At 40.8% G+C, this 18,097-nt stretch overlaps 1 protein-coding gene across 1 annotated transcript in view; it reads right to left on the bottom strand.

Annotated features, from left to right (window-relative positions):
• Window positions 1-11,461: 11,461 nt before the first annotated feature.
• The window catches only part of CHAT (choline O-acetyltransferase), a 38,299-nt gene continuing 31,663 nt past the window's right edge, over window positions 11,462-18,097 (bottom strand). The window contains exons 14-15 of the mRNA XM_036385707.2: window positions 17,207-17,344; window positions 11,462-15,562 (exon numbers count right to left, since the gene is read on the bottom strand). Of these exons, the coding sequence (XP_036241600.1) occupies window positions 15,293-15,562; window positions 17,207-17,344 (408 nt within the window). The 3' untranslated portion in view covers window positions 11,462-15,292. The remainder of the gene's footprint in view (window positions 15,563-17,206; window positions 17,345-18,097) is intronic.

The following is an 18,097-nucleotide window of genomic DNA, read 5'->3' as shown; positions in this document are numbered from 1 at the left end:
TGCTAGAGCAGAGGAGGAGCCTGTTCTCCAGAAGAGAAACCATTCTGTTTGTTCCAAGAGGTAAAAATTAATGTATGGGACTATACAAGAGCCAGGAATGTGTGTGCCTTGTTTGAACTGAGTAGATGAAAGTGTGTGCCTTGGGGGGTGTTGTCTGTTTCTTTTCTTTGTTTTGTTTCAAGTATCCCTGGTTAGACTCTCTGGCTGCTGTTCCAAGAGCCCTGGGTAGCTCTTACCTGGGTGCACAACCAGCAGATGTGCTGCCTCTGATACAGAGCTGGGAATACCCACTGCCACTAAGAATAACAACAAAATGAAAGCTTGAGAACCTCTACCCTATGCTTTCACACATGCAAATATTATATATATGTATATATGTGTGTGTGTATGAATATATATATGTGTGTGTGTATATATATCTCTTCTTTTAATTGCTGTTGGCATAGATGACGTTGAACATTGTTTAAAACATGAACCAGAGGCTCGCTCAATACTCACATAAATCTGTAAAAGCAGATAGAATAGATTTGTAAGGTTAACAAGTCTGGTCAAAGATGAAAGAAAAGAGCCCACTGTTGTCTCTTATAGAGGTTCAGTGAATTCAGAATGTGTTGATTTTCCAGGCAGCTCCTCGGGCTGGTGCGGGGCCCTGGGATGTGCTGAGGGGCACCAGGGCCCCGCCAGGCTAACGAGAAGCCCAGGGCAGGTGGGGATAGTTAATTATGGCTGATGGGACTGGCCTGTGTGCTGTGGGGCTTAAAGCCCAGGTTGTGGTTGCAGCTGGCCCCTCTCTCTGTAGTTTGCTGTCCTGCCCTCAAGACCTCAAGTATTTTGCCTTGTTTTCCCAGACTTGAGGGCTGTGCCCTGTGTGGGCCCTGTGAGGGGCCTGTGTGGCGCTGCCGCCATGTCCACAGTAAGAAGGAGTTACGGAGTCAAGGTGAGGGGAACAAGGATGAGGATGGCTGCTGGGAAAGTCTCAGGAGGGAGAAGTGGCCTCAGGCTCAAAGATATTGCACTTTGTAAGGGCAGGTAAGAGACTGGGAACTGGGTGGGGACGTGCTGTCCTGGCCCTGGGGTGAAGGGAGCACTGAATTATTGTCAGAGCTGCTGAGTGCCGTCAGGCCTGGAGTAAAGCCCACAGCGCGGCTGTGGGGCTCTGAGGGGAGCCGGTGGGGAAAGCTGCTCGGGCTGGAAAATGCTGCCACTTGCAGTGTGAGTGCAGTGAGGCTGGCTTGGGAAAAGCAAAGGGACCTGTCTGTGGCATTTTGTTCTTTTTGCAAAAAAACCCAAACACTTAAAAAAATTAATTCTCCTTTCCTGGGGAGAAATATAGAATAATCTGGATTTTTCCAGGCTGCAGCCATCATCCCCAGGTGAGACCTGCTGGGATGGACAGACACTGAACCTCTACTTCTCCCTCCTTCCATGTCCTGTGGACAAACTTGCAGGCCTTGGAGATTTTTTTCAGTACCTGTCACACAACATTTCTGTGCTGATGATCATTTTAGACACCAAAAAAACTCTTGCAGATCTGGGTAATTTTGCTTATATCTTTCTGCCCTTGTTCCTGAATAGTAAAGGTTACTGAGTAGGGTAACTACATATGGCATTCAAGATTCCTATTAGGTCTGATAAAAAAATTTTGCGGTGTTTTTTTGTCTTTGCTCCTTTTGACTCTTGACTAGTTCTGCAAAGTCCAATTGTGTAGCAATAGAACTCTTGATTTCATAGACTCTACTGATTAAAAAGACAATTGTAAGTTTTTCTTCATGTTTATACAGAATGAGGACAGAGATTAAATGAGGACATTTTCCTAATCATTGGTGTAAGATATCAAGGAACAGCATGCAGTCTAAAATAGAAATTCAGCATACTTGCTGGAAGGAAACAGATTAATATTTTTTTCTTTTCTAATTTGTGCTTTTTAACATTGAAACCACTTCTGGTTTTAGATACCTCTTAACAGTTACTTCAGGTTTTTTTTAATGCCTTTATTTAAAATGTTGCCTATTATCCAAAAGGAATAAAAGAACAAAAGGAGTAATTATTCAGGAAAAATAATATTTTAGAGAATTATTAGCTTTGATTGAAAATGTTTCACGGATTTCCTCAATGTTTTCAATTATTAATAAGTGCACCAGGCAGTTCCTTTGTGACACTTAAGTGATTCAGTCATTAATGGCAAATGGAAATCTAATTTGTTTAGCGGGGAAAACAGTTGTAGTCATCACTAAAGAAACCCTGAATTATCATTTCAGAAGTCTTTACTTCCTGGTCAATAGCCCATAAATTCACTGATACTCTTACAGAAAGAGCACATAGACCCTTTCTGCCCATGTCATACCCAGCCAGTGTGAAATTCTCCTCCACTTCAGGACAATTTCACACTGGGTGCATTCAGCCTGCCACAAGAGGAGGGGTCTGTGTGAGAGCTCAGCTTAGCTCTCGAGTATGTTCCTTGGGTGAGTAGTAGATTATCCCTATAATGAGTTTGTTTTAGTACTGGTTTAAGTGGCTGCATTTCATTGGAATTCCACCTGCAGTGGAGTAACAGCTGTCTGCACGCAGACTTGGTTGAAGGGCAGTGATGTTTGGTGCTCTCACAGAATTCCCCATGCACCTGTGGGGCTGCCCAAGCTGAAGGAAAAGTGCAGCTCAGTGCTAGAAGCTGCCTGAAAACCCACCCCTGCCACCCTGTGTCTGGGGCTTGGCTGTGCCATAGAGCAGACCTGGTTCTTCTCTCTGGCCCAAAGTGACCCTGCCCAGGCTTGTGAGGTCACTTCTGCAGTGATGCCCTGGGTGGGTTTGCTGGGGTTCCCACTAAAGCTCCCCTATCTGGAGTGAGTCAGTTCCACAGGAGAGGCTGGGAAGTAGATGTGAGCAGCCACTGTCTGCTGGCCAAGACTTTGCAAGGGTAAAGTTAATTAGTAAAAGCCAAAAGACATATGAAGGAAGAGTATGTTTCAATACATTAGAAGAATGATCATATTTCCCCAAATTAGCATACCCACTGCTGGGGGTAAAATAAAGAGGATAAAATAAAATTGTCTGATATAGAATGTGACAAAATGACGCTACATAATTTCCCATGACTGGAAATAAATGTTTAACAAACTGCTCCCAGTAGGCTTGTTAAAGATGAAATATTTATTACTATATGTTTATTACAGGGTTTAAGCAGTACTTAAGTAATTTAAGGGGATTGGCTTCATCTTGCTTTCAATAATTGTATGTGATTAAATCCTCCTTCATCAGTTGTTCTTTGTGCTACAGCAGCTTGCCCAAACATATCCTTAATTAGTCCATGTTTGCAATATTGGTTATTTTGTATAGGATGAACAGTGGACAGCTTTCTTTGGGAGTTTCACAACCCAAGCAAAATCAAATTCAATCAACACTGATGTTTTTGCATGTGGACTGAAACACAATAACTTGTGAAGTCTCAAAAAATCTTATTACTAGGGTAAAGTTGTATGTTACTCTCAGTATGCTTGTCTCTGACACTACAAATCTGTTTTGAAGAAGTCTTTATATACTTTTTTAGGCTGCAGTATGTGAGACAAATAAATACTTAGCTTTAAAGTTTTCCTCTTTACCCTGAACACCATAAGGTATCTGTAAATATTTTGCACTTTCACATCTTAAAATACTGGTTTGTGCCAACTCATTTTGCACAAAATTGCATTGAATAAAATTTTTGGCTTATCCTGACTCCAAACTGGTGTTGACAACACTGTCATCTTAGAGTTGATGAAGAGCTGAAGCTCTGTGTTGCTCAGGGACTCTTCATTGCAACAACCTACTGCCTATTCAGAAGGAAAGATAAACACAAATAAAGCAACTTAATCTCCAGTGATTCTAAACGGTTCCTAGTTACACTCTCAGATAATTAACTTCTCCTGTGATGTGCTCATTTAATAGATACCTGGTCATATGTGACCATGTTTATTTAATGTGCTCTGCAATATTTATACCACAATACACCCTTCTCATTATAAACCAGACAGGCTGTAATTTATTTACACACACATATTCTGAAGCTTTTGCTTAGACAAAACTCTACAGGCTTCAGGAAAATATATCTGAGTGTGCATGTCAGTTTATGACTGCTCATAAATAGCTTCTGAAGGGACAGCCAGGAAAAAAAAAGTAGAATATTTTTCCTTCTTTTCAGCATTACTGTTCTGATATTTATGTACATTTAAAAATTAGGGAATACATGAAGTGTGATTATTTTTGTTACTTCCATTTTTATTTCATTTTCATTTACCACAACCCTGAGGTCCCTTATTAGAGTCATCAGTAAAATAATATTTGTCATAGTGAGAATAATATTGCACAGCTCAGGAGCTCAACAGATTTATGCAGATTTCAACTCTGTGGTACCTGTCTCTGTAACAAAGCCCAAAGGGAAGGAGATCTCTGTAGCCAGGTTCTGTTCCCCAGAACTAATTCCAAAGCCTACAACAAAGCCCGCTTGTTTGTGATGTTTCTGTACTTCATACAGCCTTGGTGGGTCATTCCTGGGCACATTTGCATATACACCTATATGTGAGCAAATATTGATGTGCCTGAAAAGTGCCTGTGTGTTGGTGCAGAACAACCCTGTCTTTTCCTAAAACTGCCTTGCAAAACTGATTAAAATTGAGAGCTGTAGCAAGCAATGGCTGCATTCCAAATAAATTTTAAATTAGTGATGCATCTTGTCTCTCACTTGAAGGAGCCTATACTGACGATTACCTTTGTCATTTCCTTCCCATGTACCACTTCCATCTCCACAGAGGAGCTCCCAGACCTTTGCAGGTCTTTTCTTCTGCTTGATCAAACTGGTAACCATGAAAGTCTGTATATCTTGCAGTAATAATTGTGCCATTTCTGCATTAGGCTTCTGAAAGTTAGCTGCTTGGAAATTGTCTGCTGTCTTTAATATGATAATGCATGGGATAAACAGCTAAAGGCCTCCCCTGGAAAGGGGAACTGTCCTGTTGCAGTGTATGGCTTGTGCAGCCACTGGGAGTGATGGCCAAGAGCAAAGTCCTCCTGTTTGCTGAGAATGAAGAGAGCCCATTAGTGGGCTCCTTATATGAGGAAGAAGCTTCATCTTTCCTAATATTGCTTCAAACCAAACACCCCTGAAGTACCTAGATTAGGAGCCCAGAGATGCTACAGTCTGTACCCAGAGATCTGAGCTGCTTTGTGGAGGTGTCTCTCTCCATCAGTTACAGAGCTAGCCCAGGGCAAGCCAGCCCCTAAACTAAGGTTCACTGAAGTGCCTGCAGATAACTGAGCCAAAGCCAGTCTTTGGAGGTGTGTTCTGCAAGGGGGAGTGGACTGGGTGCCACAGCCCGTGCTTGCTGCAGTTGTTTTCATATTATTCTAAAATGCATCGAGTTTTTAAAATTTGTTTCACGATAGCTAATGAATTTTATATATATTTTTCCTCTCCTTTTGAAGAAGTTACTGGAAAAACTGTCAGATTTTTTTGAGCCATTTGCAAAACACAAGGAAATGTGCATGATGGAGCTTAATCACGTTATAAGAGATTGTTACTGTGAAAGGCATAACTATTTTAGTTCTATTGGGTTATTGTGCCATTAGTACTGTTTGACTGCCAACTGTGCAGCAGTGGGGCTCCAATCAACAGGAGCCTGTCAGCCTTTTCCATTGCAAAGAGTGCCAGGGATAGGAGGGAGAGAGGCTCTTAGTGGTACCGTTTTTTCAGTGATTAATAATACTTGAGATCCATTTCAGTGATCAGAAATGTGCCTTAATGAGACAATTAGTCAAACCATAAAAGCTGCACAGCAATTTAGTTGGTGTTACTACTGGAATAATTTGCTGCGGCTGCTTTCTTCCTGATTTGACTTTGTCACAATAGTCTGGCTAGAAGTTGCTGTTGGGAAGACTTGGAGGCTAAATTCAGTTTTGAATGGCCATGATTATCCACAGGGTAGATAATCCCCTTATAAATGAGGAAAAAAGTGAGGGGAAAAAAGTGGATATTTCATTATAAAAAAATTACACGCCTTTGTCCACGGGGCTGCTGTTGTGCCTTTCAATATCCAGCACAGTTAATACTGTGGCAACTAACTGCAGGTAGTGCTTGGGGGCAGGTACCAGACTGAAAGGGCTACTGCAAATTTGTGTTTATTTCTTCCTTCTGTAACAAAAACACAGTAAGGGGGCCTGAGATCTCTATGTGGAGCTATGAGATCTCTTTTAGGTGCAGCTGATTTTTTGCCTCACTCTTACAACTTGGTCATAATATTACTCTAAAGCAAAGTCAGAGCAGCTGTTCTCAACCCATGCTTGTCTTGAAAGCTTGCTGTTTCAAACCTGCAGCTTTGTGTTCCTCAAAGCTTGTTTGTATTTACTCCAGTTAAACATGTTGATTTATTAAGGTCTAATATCTCCCTACAAAACTGCTGTTATTCTGACTTGGAGGTATGTCAGAAATGTCCTCAGAGTGATGTTAAAGAGGGCACCAAATACAGCAAAATTAACCCACCCAACAAATGAAATAACAAACCAAAAATCTACCCCAAGACTAGTCACAGTAGTGAGCTCATCTGCTTGCTGTGTTTCCAGTGATGTTCACAGCTTTCCATGCTTAAGAGATCTGGGGAGTTTATTCTGCTATTTTTGGGAGTAAATCCTGCCCAGAAGTAGCATTATTTAAACTATTTTAGTCTAATTAATTTGCATTTATCTAAGAGGCCAAGAAACAATTTACTGCCAGAGCAGAAGCCCATTTGTTGGTGTCCCAGTGATGAATGTGGTAGGTGTGTTTGAGAAAGCCCTGCCTCTGCTGGGAGCTGCACTGGAGCTGCTTTATGGGCAGGACAGTCTGCTCAGTAGTGGCAGAGGGAGGCTCAGAGTGACAGCAAGGTGTGAACAAACTCCCTCTGTCCAGGGCAGGTGCTGCAACCCCAGTTTGCTGTGTGAATGCTTCCTGCAAAAAGTACCCCTGGCCAGCTGTGCCAAGCTTCATTGTATTGATCTTCTCAATCCAGCTCAGTCTGGATGTTCCCACTTTCTAATCTTGTTCTATCAGAGTGGTAGAAAGCAAAAATGTTTCAGTCTTCTAAAGGAACAATACAATTCCTGCTTTGCTCAGCTTTAACTATGAGTATTGTTTTTCTTATCAAAGAATATTGGTTTAGTGTCTCTGTCACCTGGAGGGAAGGGGACTGAATCTGGACATAGTGATGGTGTTATTTTGACACACTGCAGTGTTGGATCAGTGTTACAGATTTCAGCTGGTAGAAGATACTGAATGACAGGTTTTCTGTGGGTTTTGGTTTGTGCTGGGCAGCCTGCTTTCCTGCAGTGCTGCTGGAAACTGCAGCTTTGCTGCCTGCTCTTCCTGGGCTCAGCAAATCCTTGTGTTTCTTGGCTCAACCCCCTTTGTTAGGATGCAAAGATTGACCACTTCCTTCTTTCATAACTAATCATGGGCCAAACTGGATATTGCTCAGGGCACCAGCATTCTGGCATATTATTATTTTCACACTGCTGAACTTACCTAAATGTAAATTGTTTTTGAAATAAAATTGTTTGTTGACAAATAAGGAACAAAAGAGAAGCTTCATACTCTAGTTACTTCTGAGGTACATGGAATATCAGCTGTGATAATACCAAGTCAGTTTTAATCCTGTCCTCGTGGCTATGCCAACTTCTTTCTCTCTCCTTTTGGGCTCCCAAGTGATGCACAAATGTTCTCTGAGATATTTGTGGCCAAGAGAAGAACTGAACTGTCAACCAGTATAACTGTAAAAAGATGTATTATCAGCTATTAATGACTTTGAAAGTATCTTTGACATAAGAAACTTTATAAAGTTGAAAGAATTAAAGATGTCCAGAGTTTCAGTTTTCTTTTAATTTAATTCAAATTATTAAAATGCCATACAAATCAGTTCTACCCCAATTTGCAATATTCAGGGTAGTAACATACAGCTGTTTCTGGAAAAGATGTTTTATTCTTATTTGGTTGACATGAGGGTGTAACAAAATTATCCCCTTCATTAAGAGACCTAGCACTATAAAGAACCAATCTTTGTGATGCAAGTAAACTGCCTGACCGAAACCCAAGATTAAAGGGGAAGTGTCCCTGTAAATTGTTAAGCATTTAACACTGCTTTTCTGGCTTCTTCACAAAGTGGATCTAACTTGCCATCACCTCCTAAAGGAGAAAACTACAACTTAAATACATTTACTTGCATATATTTTTTACCTTTTACATTTCTGCTTCTTACCCCAACACATATAGCCCTTTGTGCTCTCCCTCACAGTACTTGGACCCAGTTTGATTCTGCTGTAGTTAATTCAGTAATCTGAGATGGATTTAGCTCAAACAAAAAATAAAAATTCCTATTTTGAAAGCAGAGGGAAGCCCTAATACCTCTGTGGACCAAAACCTAGCAGGTTTTCTTGTGGCTGTTGGCTGGTGCATGTGGGATGGCCCCAGACAGTGCTCTCCCAAGCATGGCCTTAACTCCCAAGCCATTCTCTGTTCCTGACTGTGCCTTTCAAACTGCCTTGAATATAAAGCAGTACAGAGCTTAAAAGTGTAAATGTTGGTAGAACCTGGACTGTTTATGCCTTAGGAAGTGCTCATTTCAAAATGCAGGTGCTTTTCAAAAAACTGCAAATAATAAAATTCAGGTGTTACCAAAACCCAGGTCATAAATGTTGCAATGAAATACAATATCCCTGTCAACCACCAGGTCTACAGCATTCCAGTTTGTTACCACTTCCAGAATAAGGTGACGTCCCTCTGCCTCCAGGCCAGCTGGAAAAAGGCAAAGAAGCAGTGGTCAGTACTGTATTTGCTTGGTTCTCAGTAAATTTTGAGTGTATCTAAGTTCTAGCACTTATGAGGATGAGAAAAACCCAGTGTTAGTGTAGTTAAGTGCTGTACAAAACTCCCCACAAAGCCTATCAGCTTTAATCTCCATCTTCACTATTATTACATTAATGGATCTCCTTTGAATGAAGCCTCTAGCCTCTGTCATTTCTAGGTCTAGGGGTAAAAGGCAAGAAATTAATTTTGTACTCGTATTTGCTATTTACTGGCAGAGCAGCTGTAAGAAACAAAATGCATTTATTTGTAAGTACCACAGAATAAGACTAAATTCAAAAGAATTCTTCAGTTAGCATTAAGATGGTGTTATAGAACAGCTGGAACATTAAGTGAACAACCTTGATAACCCAGTTGTTCAGTGACTCATAATTCATCTTTCTTCTACTGAAAGAGTAATCCCTCAGGATATTAAACACTTGAGATTTTTGTGAAGCTGAGAATCAAATCAGAATGGACAAAATAATCTCTTGATCCACATTTTTTTTAGTTGAATTAGGTGCTTTTCAGATTTATTATGGTGCATTGTATAATGTTCAATTAATCAGAACTAGGGAAATAAGAACACAGAAATGCAAGTACTTGCCTGAGCACTCCCCAGATTTGAATTTGTTTTAATTCATCACTTTCTATTGAGTTGTTTTACAAGGCAGAAGCAAATTCCTGTAGAGTCAAACATTCAGGGTCTCACCTTTCCAGGTTTCTATCAGCTGTGTTAAGGCTGTACTGACATCTCAGTTATTCTGGCAGGTGGAGGTATTTTCTCTGTCCTAGCCCACTCTAGCTGTATGACTTGCAAGGGTCAGCATTTCTCAAACATTTAACCTAACTGCATCCACCTGTGAGGGCATTTCTCAAACATTTAACCTAACTGCATCCACCTGTGAGGGCTGTTTGCAGTATTTAAATTCAGCTTACTGAAAAAGTAGAAGTGGCTGAGGAAAGAGTGCTCATAAAGTAGCATACTTTCAACTTCTGCTGCTGTTTTGCCATTCTCATCAGACAGCTCTCACTGCTTTCTAGGAAGCTTTGATGGTAAACTCAGACAATTAATTCACACTTATAAATGGGTGAGAGAGATGACATCCCTGTTCTGTGGGCTCTAAAAGCCCACCTGATTAGTTTCCCCAGGTTAGGGCCATGACAGGTACATTGCAATGATCTACCAACACCAGTGAGAAAAATTTGAATGAGTTGCTAGTATCCCACTTATTGACTAATGCTTTTTGTAAATTTTCAGTATCAAGCAAATAGGGATTTGTCTGATACTTTTTTGGGGGGGGATGCTTCTATATTATCTAAAGCCTTTAAATTCACAAAACTGGAATTTGGAATACTTGAGATCACATGCATGCAATTTGATTTGTGTTGCAACCTTAGATGAATTTTGCTAGGCAGAAATGGTTATTATTACAGCTGGAGAGCATTGGAGCAGAAGAAAAGTGTTGCTCATTCCCACATAAACAGGAAATAGACTACACCAGTCCTTAATGAGATGAATGAGAAAAAAATAGCTACAATGCTTCTCTGTGGGCTATCCATCGCTGCAACTTTAGGTATGGCTAGTGAAGTTCTGCAGCACCTGCGAACTCTGTAAAGCCCCAGGCACTGCTTTTCTGTCAGAGCTGCCGTGGAGCCGTTCCAAGCCCTGCAGCGGTGCCCCGAGCCTCGCAGCTGGCTCGGTCCCTCAGCTGCCCGTGTGGGAGATGGATCGGAGCAGCTCTGCTCCAAACCGTGGCGCCCGAGCCTGGGGGTACCTGCTGCGCCTGCCTTGTGCTGGTTGCTGGAAATAACAGCTGAGCTGTGAGCAGCAAATGTAACTACTCCAAAGTACTTCACTTTACAACTACATTTGGGTTTAAATGTTTCCATCATTGGTTTATGTGCTTCTTTCAGTCTGTGTTTTTAATGAGGTTTGTGTAACTGGAAAATATATGCACGCTGTAATGCAAGCTGATTCTAACAAACACAAAGATGGAGGTGTTGGTGCTTTCTGAGGCGTGTTTGAGGAGCAGCCCTTTCCCCTGTCTCGTGTGGCACAGCTGCTGGAGCCCCCTTCCAGCCTGCCAGCTTTGGAACACCGAGAGCCTCCGGTACGGTGCGGCCCCGGGGAATCTGACACAGGGACCCGAGGGAACGGCCTGAAGCTGCCCCGGGGGAGGCCGAGACTCGGTTCAGGAAAAGGTTCTTCACCCAGAGGGTGGATGGGCGCTGAACAGTCTCCCCAGAGCAGCGCTCATAGCAGCAGCCTGACAGCTGAAGAAGCGTTTGGACAACGCTCTCGGGCACATGTAATTTGTAAGCTGTTGGGAGGTAATTTGTAAAGTGCTGGGAGGGCTGGGGACGTCCCTGTGCAGGGCCAGGAGCCGCTGATCCTTCTGAGTCCCTCCTGACCCGTGATACTGCACGATCGCACGTCAGGAGCCCGCGCCTCCTCCCCGGGCAGGGCAGGCCTGGACCGGGCGGAGTCCCCCGGAGCCCCGCGGGCGGGACGGGGCACGGGAGCTGCGGGTGTTGCAGTCCCGGCTCCCGCTCCCTCCCCGCGGGGCGACCCTGAGGCTTCCAGGGGCCGGGGCTGAGGCACAAAAAGGCAACAAGGTCTTTCCTCTGATAGCTTTTATTTGCGGTGCGGAGCTCCGACCGTGAACGAGCTGAATGCGCGTTAACCAGCGTACACTTCAGGGCGTACATATCGATATAGACAGATAAATGTATTTCAGTAGAGACAAAACATAACAGGAACAACATGTGCTATAAATACACATTTACATTTGTCATAAATATATACTTTTTTATAAAAATAAAAGTATCACTAAAATATTTCTCTGTCTTCTGCAACTCACGCTGTGTTGTCACAGCCGTGTCCTGCCAAATTACCCGTGGCACAGGGGCTCTGGCAGCACTCCTGTCAAAGGAGCGAGGTCGGGCTCTTACACCCTTGAAACACCCCTGTTTTGAAATCGAATATCTTTTACTTTTGATCACTGTGAACATGGAATTTCATTAAAAAATTTGCTTTTTAATTTATGCACCCCAGCACTACGTGTACATTGGCGTACACCTATGGGAAGTGCAAAACAATTACTTTCTGAAAGTTCTCTTGCAGGGGGTTGTTTGCCCCGGGTCTCACCAAGAGGCTCATTAAATCATAGCCACTTGTTACATGAATGTAATTACACCTCGTCTGTCAATCAAAATTTTCTCTCTTTTTATACTGAACAACCTATTCCACAGTATTGTGGTTAGAAACATGTTAGAAATATATTTGGTTTCCATAAGTGCATAAAGGTGTGTATTTTTAAACTTCATAAAGGAACTTCATTTGCATAACACAAATACTTTTAAATAAGAATTTAAGAAAACTTATTTCTGAAATCCTTGATAGATACAGCATGGAATCACACCACACAGGTGTAGGAAATTGTGTTAACTGAGAAGCAGTACAGTCCCTTGGAAAACTCCTGCATCAGAGAAGTTTGTAATGCCTGTGAATTTTTATCCATCTGTAATTTAACCAGAAGCCTCCAGTTTAAACAGACCTGAACTGGGCCTGAAGCTTCCTGCCCCAAGTCAGGTACCTTGCAGATAGTGCTTTTAGCACAGGTAGTGGCAAAGGTAGACCATGTACACAAAAGACTTCTCTGCAGGGACTGAGGTCATCAAAGCTGCTCCTTTCAGATATTCAGGCTGAACACTAAAACCAGATCAGTAAGATACAAGTACAGAATGGTTAGCTAAATGAATAGGAAGTATGATCACTGGTCCTCAAGTAAAAATATATTGTCAGTATTTTCCACCACCAGTAGCTTCCAGAGCTGGAGAATGCAAAACACTTGTTACAGCAGCTATAGACAATTAAGGGGCTGTTAATGATAAATTGGTATAAAGTATCAGGTGTGGGTGTAGATGCTTCCTGAGTTCTCAGTGGCTGTGTTAAGCACAGTGTCTAAGCTACTGTTAAGATTCCAGACAAAAAAATAAAATGAGAAACAGGTAATATTTGCAAATAACTATCTGTACTTATCTAGCTAGGATTACAAAATAAAAGCATATATTTAATTAAAAAAAATTATCAAATAACTATTCACAGTATTTTTAGACACTTAAAATACGACTACAATTTTAAACATATAATTCCACAAAAGATACGTAGTGCTACAGTTATGTTAGAAATGCAGAATGCTTTTGTAGTGAAATGATATAAAGAAAAATTACTGGGAATGTTTTGAAGAAATTTTCGTAATTATAGTATAGGAACAATTTAAAGCTTTATTTTGAATCATGTATTCTTTGAGCAAACTTTTGGTCTTGGCAACAGTTTTCTTGGGTTTTGTTTATGCGTTTTTAGATCTTGCACTTTTAAAGTGTACTTTAGATCTATGTACTTTTAAATTAGATTAGATGTTAGGAAGAAGCTCTTTACTGTGAGAGCAGTGAGGCACTGGAGCAGGTTGCCCAGAGAAGTTGTGGATGCCCCATCCCTGGAAGTTTTCAAGGCCAGGTTGGATGGGGCTTGGAGCAACCTGGTCTTGTGGAAGGTGTCCCTGCCCGTGGCAGGGAAGTGAGAACAAGATGATCTTCCAACCTAAACCATTCTATGATAACTTTGGGGCAGCTTTTATGCTACAATATTATTTATCTAAATTATTAATCTAAAACCAGATTTTATCTTTGATTTGAACTACAGCTCACAGAGTAATAAAACATACATATATTTCAGTGAAATAAAATAACTTAAAAAAAATTAGCTGAGCTCTTAATGTCTGCAAATCATCACAGTTGATTTACTTCAACATAGCTACTTCTAATTGATTATCAGGCTTTCACCTATGGGGTTGGGGATATCCTTTATCCAGCAGACTGCTTAAGTGCATGTATGCACCTCCAAAGAGGCAGTAAAATAATAATGGACATATAGAATCTCCTGAATTTGTATCTAGAGTTCTTAAACAGAAACATATCTGCATCTCTAGGTTATTGCGATAAATCCATTCTGCTTTTAGGCTTCAGAGTGCTTAAACATGTGATTGTTTGGTCTACAGAGGAAGAGAGAGCATCACTCTCCACAGGCAAGGAAGCAACCCCTGGCCAGGCCTCAGAGTGTGTTCCAGCTTGTGCAGCATGGGAGTTCGGAACTGTCTTCAGTGAGTGAGTAAGTTGTGTTCTAACAATGATACTGAACACCTCAAAGTAAGGCAGCATATTTGACCTCACAAGAAAGTAACTGGAAATATCAGTCCCTGGAAGGTTTTATAGGGAATGAAAAAGATAATTAGAAAAAACTCAGGATAACACTGACATAAAATGGGAATTACCAGACACTATATATTGCCACTTTCCTGGTTGAATTTACTGTATATTGCAGAATATGATACCCTTCATCTGCTATTTAAAAATATAAAATATAAATCCCTCTAAGTGGGATGATGCAAAGCTGATATGAGTACCAGTACTGGTATTTATAACTCTAAGCTGAAGACTTCTTTATATTGCAAATTTACCTCTTCATTCTAATTATTGCTCTTTGATTTTGTGTGGTTGCATTCACTCTCCTGCCAGTCACAGTGACTAAATTAATTCCGATGCAAACAGAAAAGGTCTTAAGTAGGATTGAATAGTACTTATGGTTTGTGCTTTGCCACTCTGTCAGGCTGGATTTTACTCACTGATAGAAAGAAATAATTAAGTCTATTCATTAGGGACAAAATTATCCCAGTTCTCTGTGATGGATCATGTCTCCTTATATGCTGCTTTCAGAACAGGACTGTGCTTGAGACCAGTGCAAACCAGAATAAAAGCTAAATTATTTCTGCAGCATTTTTGAATTGGGGTAAACATGCAAACACATGTGTTATGTTCCTAAACTCTGTGGAAATGCACAGGGGCCACTCTTTAAAAAATAATCAGTTTTTCTTATATAGTAAATAGACTGGTGGTATTAAATACTCTTCATGCAAAAGTTCAGGATATAATGGCATCAGCCTGTTATTTACAGTTTTACTCTCAAAATTCCCAATAGGGGAAATTTCTTTTTTTCTTTACATGCAAATCTTGTAGTAGTAGATGTGAATATTTTAGAACTACTTGCAGGGGATATTAATTAATTGTTGTTCCTTAGTATTTAATTTATGTCATTTGCATATAGCTGACTCAATTTCTTAGGTGATAAAATAGCACAAGTTAATTATGGTTAGTACAACACATACTTTTATGACTTCCTCCTTCATTTCAGTCAGTGAGACCAAATCTTTTTTACTGACTCATAAGCAAGAAATGGTAGATTTAGTACACAGAGTTGTAAATGTTGGCAACAATGAGAAACAAATGACACTTTGGTTCTACACTATTATATTACTAGTATTATCTTGCCTTTGAGCAGCTATGTGGTGTTTCTTCCTAGAGTGGATTCAGGAGAATAATTCCCACAGCCTCTTAGCGCCGGTGGTCACTCTGCAGCTGGGTGGCTGCATCTTGTTTAGCAGGTGGCTTTGCTGTAGTAGAACTGCATTTGTTGCACAGATCTCTCATTGCTAGAAGACTTTCTTCCACAGCTTTTGCAAACATGCCTGAGGAGGTTTCCTTACATTCCTTAAAGCTTGAGATGCAGAATAATAAATGCTCTGGCTGAGGGTTATAACATGCCCCATATCCATTGGGCACCACAGGCCCATAGCAGCAGAACATTTCCATAGTAGTAGGAACCTGGTTACAGGGAGAAGGAAGGAGTGACTTCTCATTAATCAGGGCATCTAAAACCAGCTGCTTAGGAATTAGGAAAAAGAGAAAAAAATGCTACAAATGCTGGTAATGTGGTGAATCCAGCCTTGTGGAGTATCCCTGTCTCCAGAAATCCAGACCTGGAGATGATTTACCTTGGAAGGCAAAAGCTGATCTCTGTATAGAATCTCATTGCTCTGTTTGTTTGCTATGGTTTAAAAACTGCTGGAATTTGAGGTGGCAATAATGTGTTTCTTTGCTGAATTTATATAGATATTTGAAAGCTAGAAGATTTTTTTTTGATAGGAATTTTATGTAAACCTTGTACATAAAATGGATACATAAAACTTCTTTAAGGTTTTTAATTTCTTAAGGTTATGTTAAATTTGTAATGTGAAGACTGCATTAAATTAGAGAAATTAACATTGTCCATTTCTAATAATAGTTTATAATTTTGATGCTGTATAAAAATACTTTAATGCAACTAGATTACACCCTAATTCTATTACACCCCAGTTTAATCATGGCATAATGTGGCAGTGAAACACTTTGTTCTGCAGAAAATGAAAGGTGTTAGAAATCTATATGTTTCAGACTTTGTGTTCATGGGCCTTCTCAAACAACATTTGCCTTTTTAATGGTGTAGAACAGGCCATTAGTCCTGCTAATAGAGCCATAGAATTGTCAGATGAATTTGCTGTGCAGCAGCCGAAGGCCATAAAGCTATTCAGAAGCACTCTTTGCTCATGGATAGTTTCTTGGAGAATTTATGTAGTAGCACGTTGGTTACGTTCACTCATGTCTGAAAGCCTACAAACATTAGGACATGATCAAATTACTTATTGAGGTTTTATGCTGTAGCATGATATTGTAAGTCTCTTTTGTTGCATAGTCCCAATCTGTTGCAGTTGGGTTAATGTTTCAGTTAATGAATTCCTACATAGATTTCTTTTTTCATTAGGACTGCTACTACATGCAATGAAACATTTAATTTTTAGGCTATATGACGTAAAGTTGCTTCCTTATTCAGAACATTAAGTGTAGGAAGTATTGACTCTTAGAGTACCTTTGTACGTGCAAATAACTGTAAATCTGTAAATATCTGTAAGTCTTAAGTTGCATGTCTGCATGGGTTGCTGTCCTACAGCAAACAACAGAAGGCTCTCAAAGATCTTAAATGTAGCAACTTTTAAGAGTAGAATTTCCTCATGGCTCTTGGCTCTCTGTTTCTCAGAGTGGCAGCCGTTCTGGCTTGTGGCTATACTGTCACTGGAGTAAGGACTGCTCACTGGAGCTGTTATCTTAGGGTAAGGCAGAAAAGAAGGGAATGGGAGTATGTGTAGTTTGGAAATTGAGCCTTCATGTGAATTTTACTAGTTTGTGTGCATTTCCAGAATCCCTGCTAAGGACTTTGGAATGTTGCCTTTGAAGTCATAACTGCAGTCAGTATTTACTGTGCTGATGAACCAAAACAGGATTGAAAATGTGGAGCAATTTGCAGACTTCTTGATGATACTGCTTTTGTTTGCTTGCCTTTTTTACATTATTTTCATTGGGAGCAACAAGGTCTGGCAGAATACAAATGAATTATGCTTTGCTTGGCAAGACCAGTGAACAGGAGGCACTCACCTGGCTGGTTGAGAGGATGAACCGATTGCTTGTCAGATAAGTCTCATCTGTGAATATCTCTGGCAGATCCTTGAAGTGTTCCCGTGCCACCTCTCTGAGCCCTAGCAGGTGATTGTCTATTGCCATTCCAGTGACAGCCTGTGATAAGATAACAGCATTTAACTGAGTTTGGAGGCATTTGGTCTATTGCTGCCTAGTGCTCTGGTCAGAGATGATGAACTTGCTTTGAGGGATGTAAAGCCTGTAATGTTCAGATATCACTCTAAGTATGTACTCTGCTGAGGATCAGTAACTAGAAATTCATATGGTGCTCTGAAGATTTACAAATTAGGAAGGAGACAGTCTTGATGTGTATTATGTGTTGATGTTATCTGTGTGCTCGTTGTCTCTCAGAGCTGAATATCATGGGCTGGGCTTCTAAAGGTGCTGAGGGGAGCATATGGGACAGCAGAAATTTCTAAGCATGCTTTGGAATTTTCTGTGCATCATTTGGATTATGTTTCAAGGTGGAGGGCTCCAAACCCCCTCCAAATTGGAACAAGTCTTCCATCACCTTGCTGTCTGCATCTCCCTCTGGCAGTTAAAGCACATATCATTCCTTGGAATGTAGATCCAAGGATCTGATAGGTGTCTGCAACAGGCTGAACAGAATAACAGATAGATTTGCCAGTGACCTATCACAATCTATGAGCAAACCCCACTGCTTGAGAAAACTGGAGTAAGAGACTGTTAGAAGCAGTGGTGGCAGCTCACAGGAGCTGCTGCTGAGCCTGCAGTGAGTCCCTGCCATCAGCTGCCTATGCAGGTCTCTGCTCTGAACAGCTACCAAATGCTCTAGACTTAAGGCATTTATTAGCTTTAAGAGCTTTGCCCTACAGTAAATGTGATTGA

This window comes from Molothrus ater, chromosome 8 (assembly GCF_012460135.2).
Source record: "Molothrus ater isolate BHLD 08-10-18 breed brown headed cowbird chromosome 8, BPBGC_Mater_1.1, whole genome shotgun sequence".
Taxonomy (NCBI): Eukaryota; Metazoa; Chordata; class Aves; order Passeriformes; family Icteridae; genus Molothrus; species Molothrus ater.
Note: the sequence above shows the minus strand (reverse complement) of the source record. Positions and strands in the feature narration are given on the sequence as shown.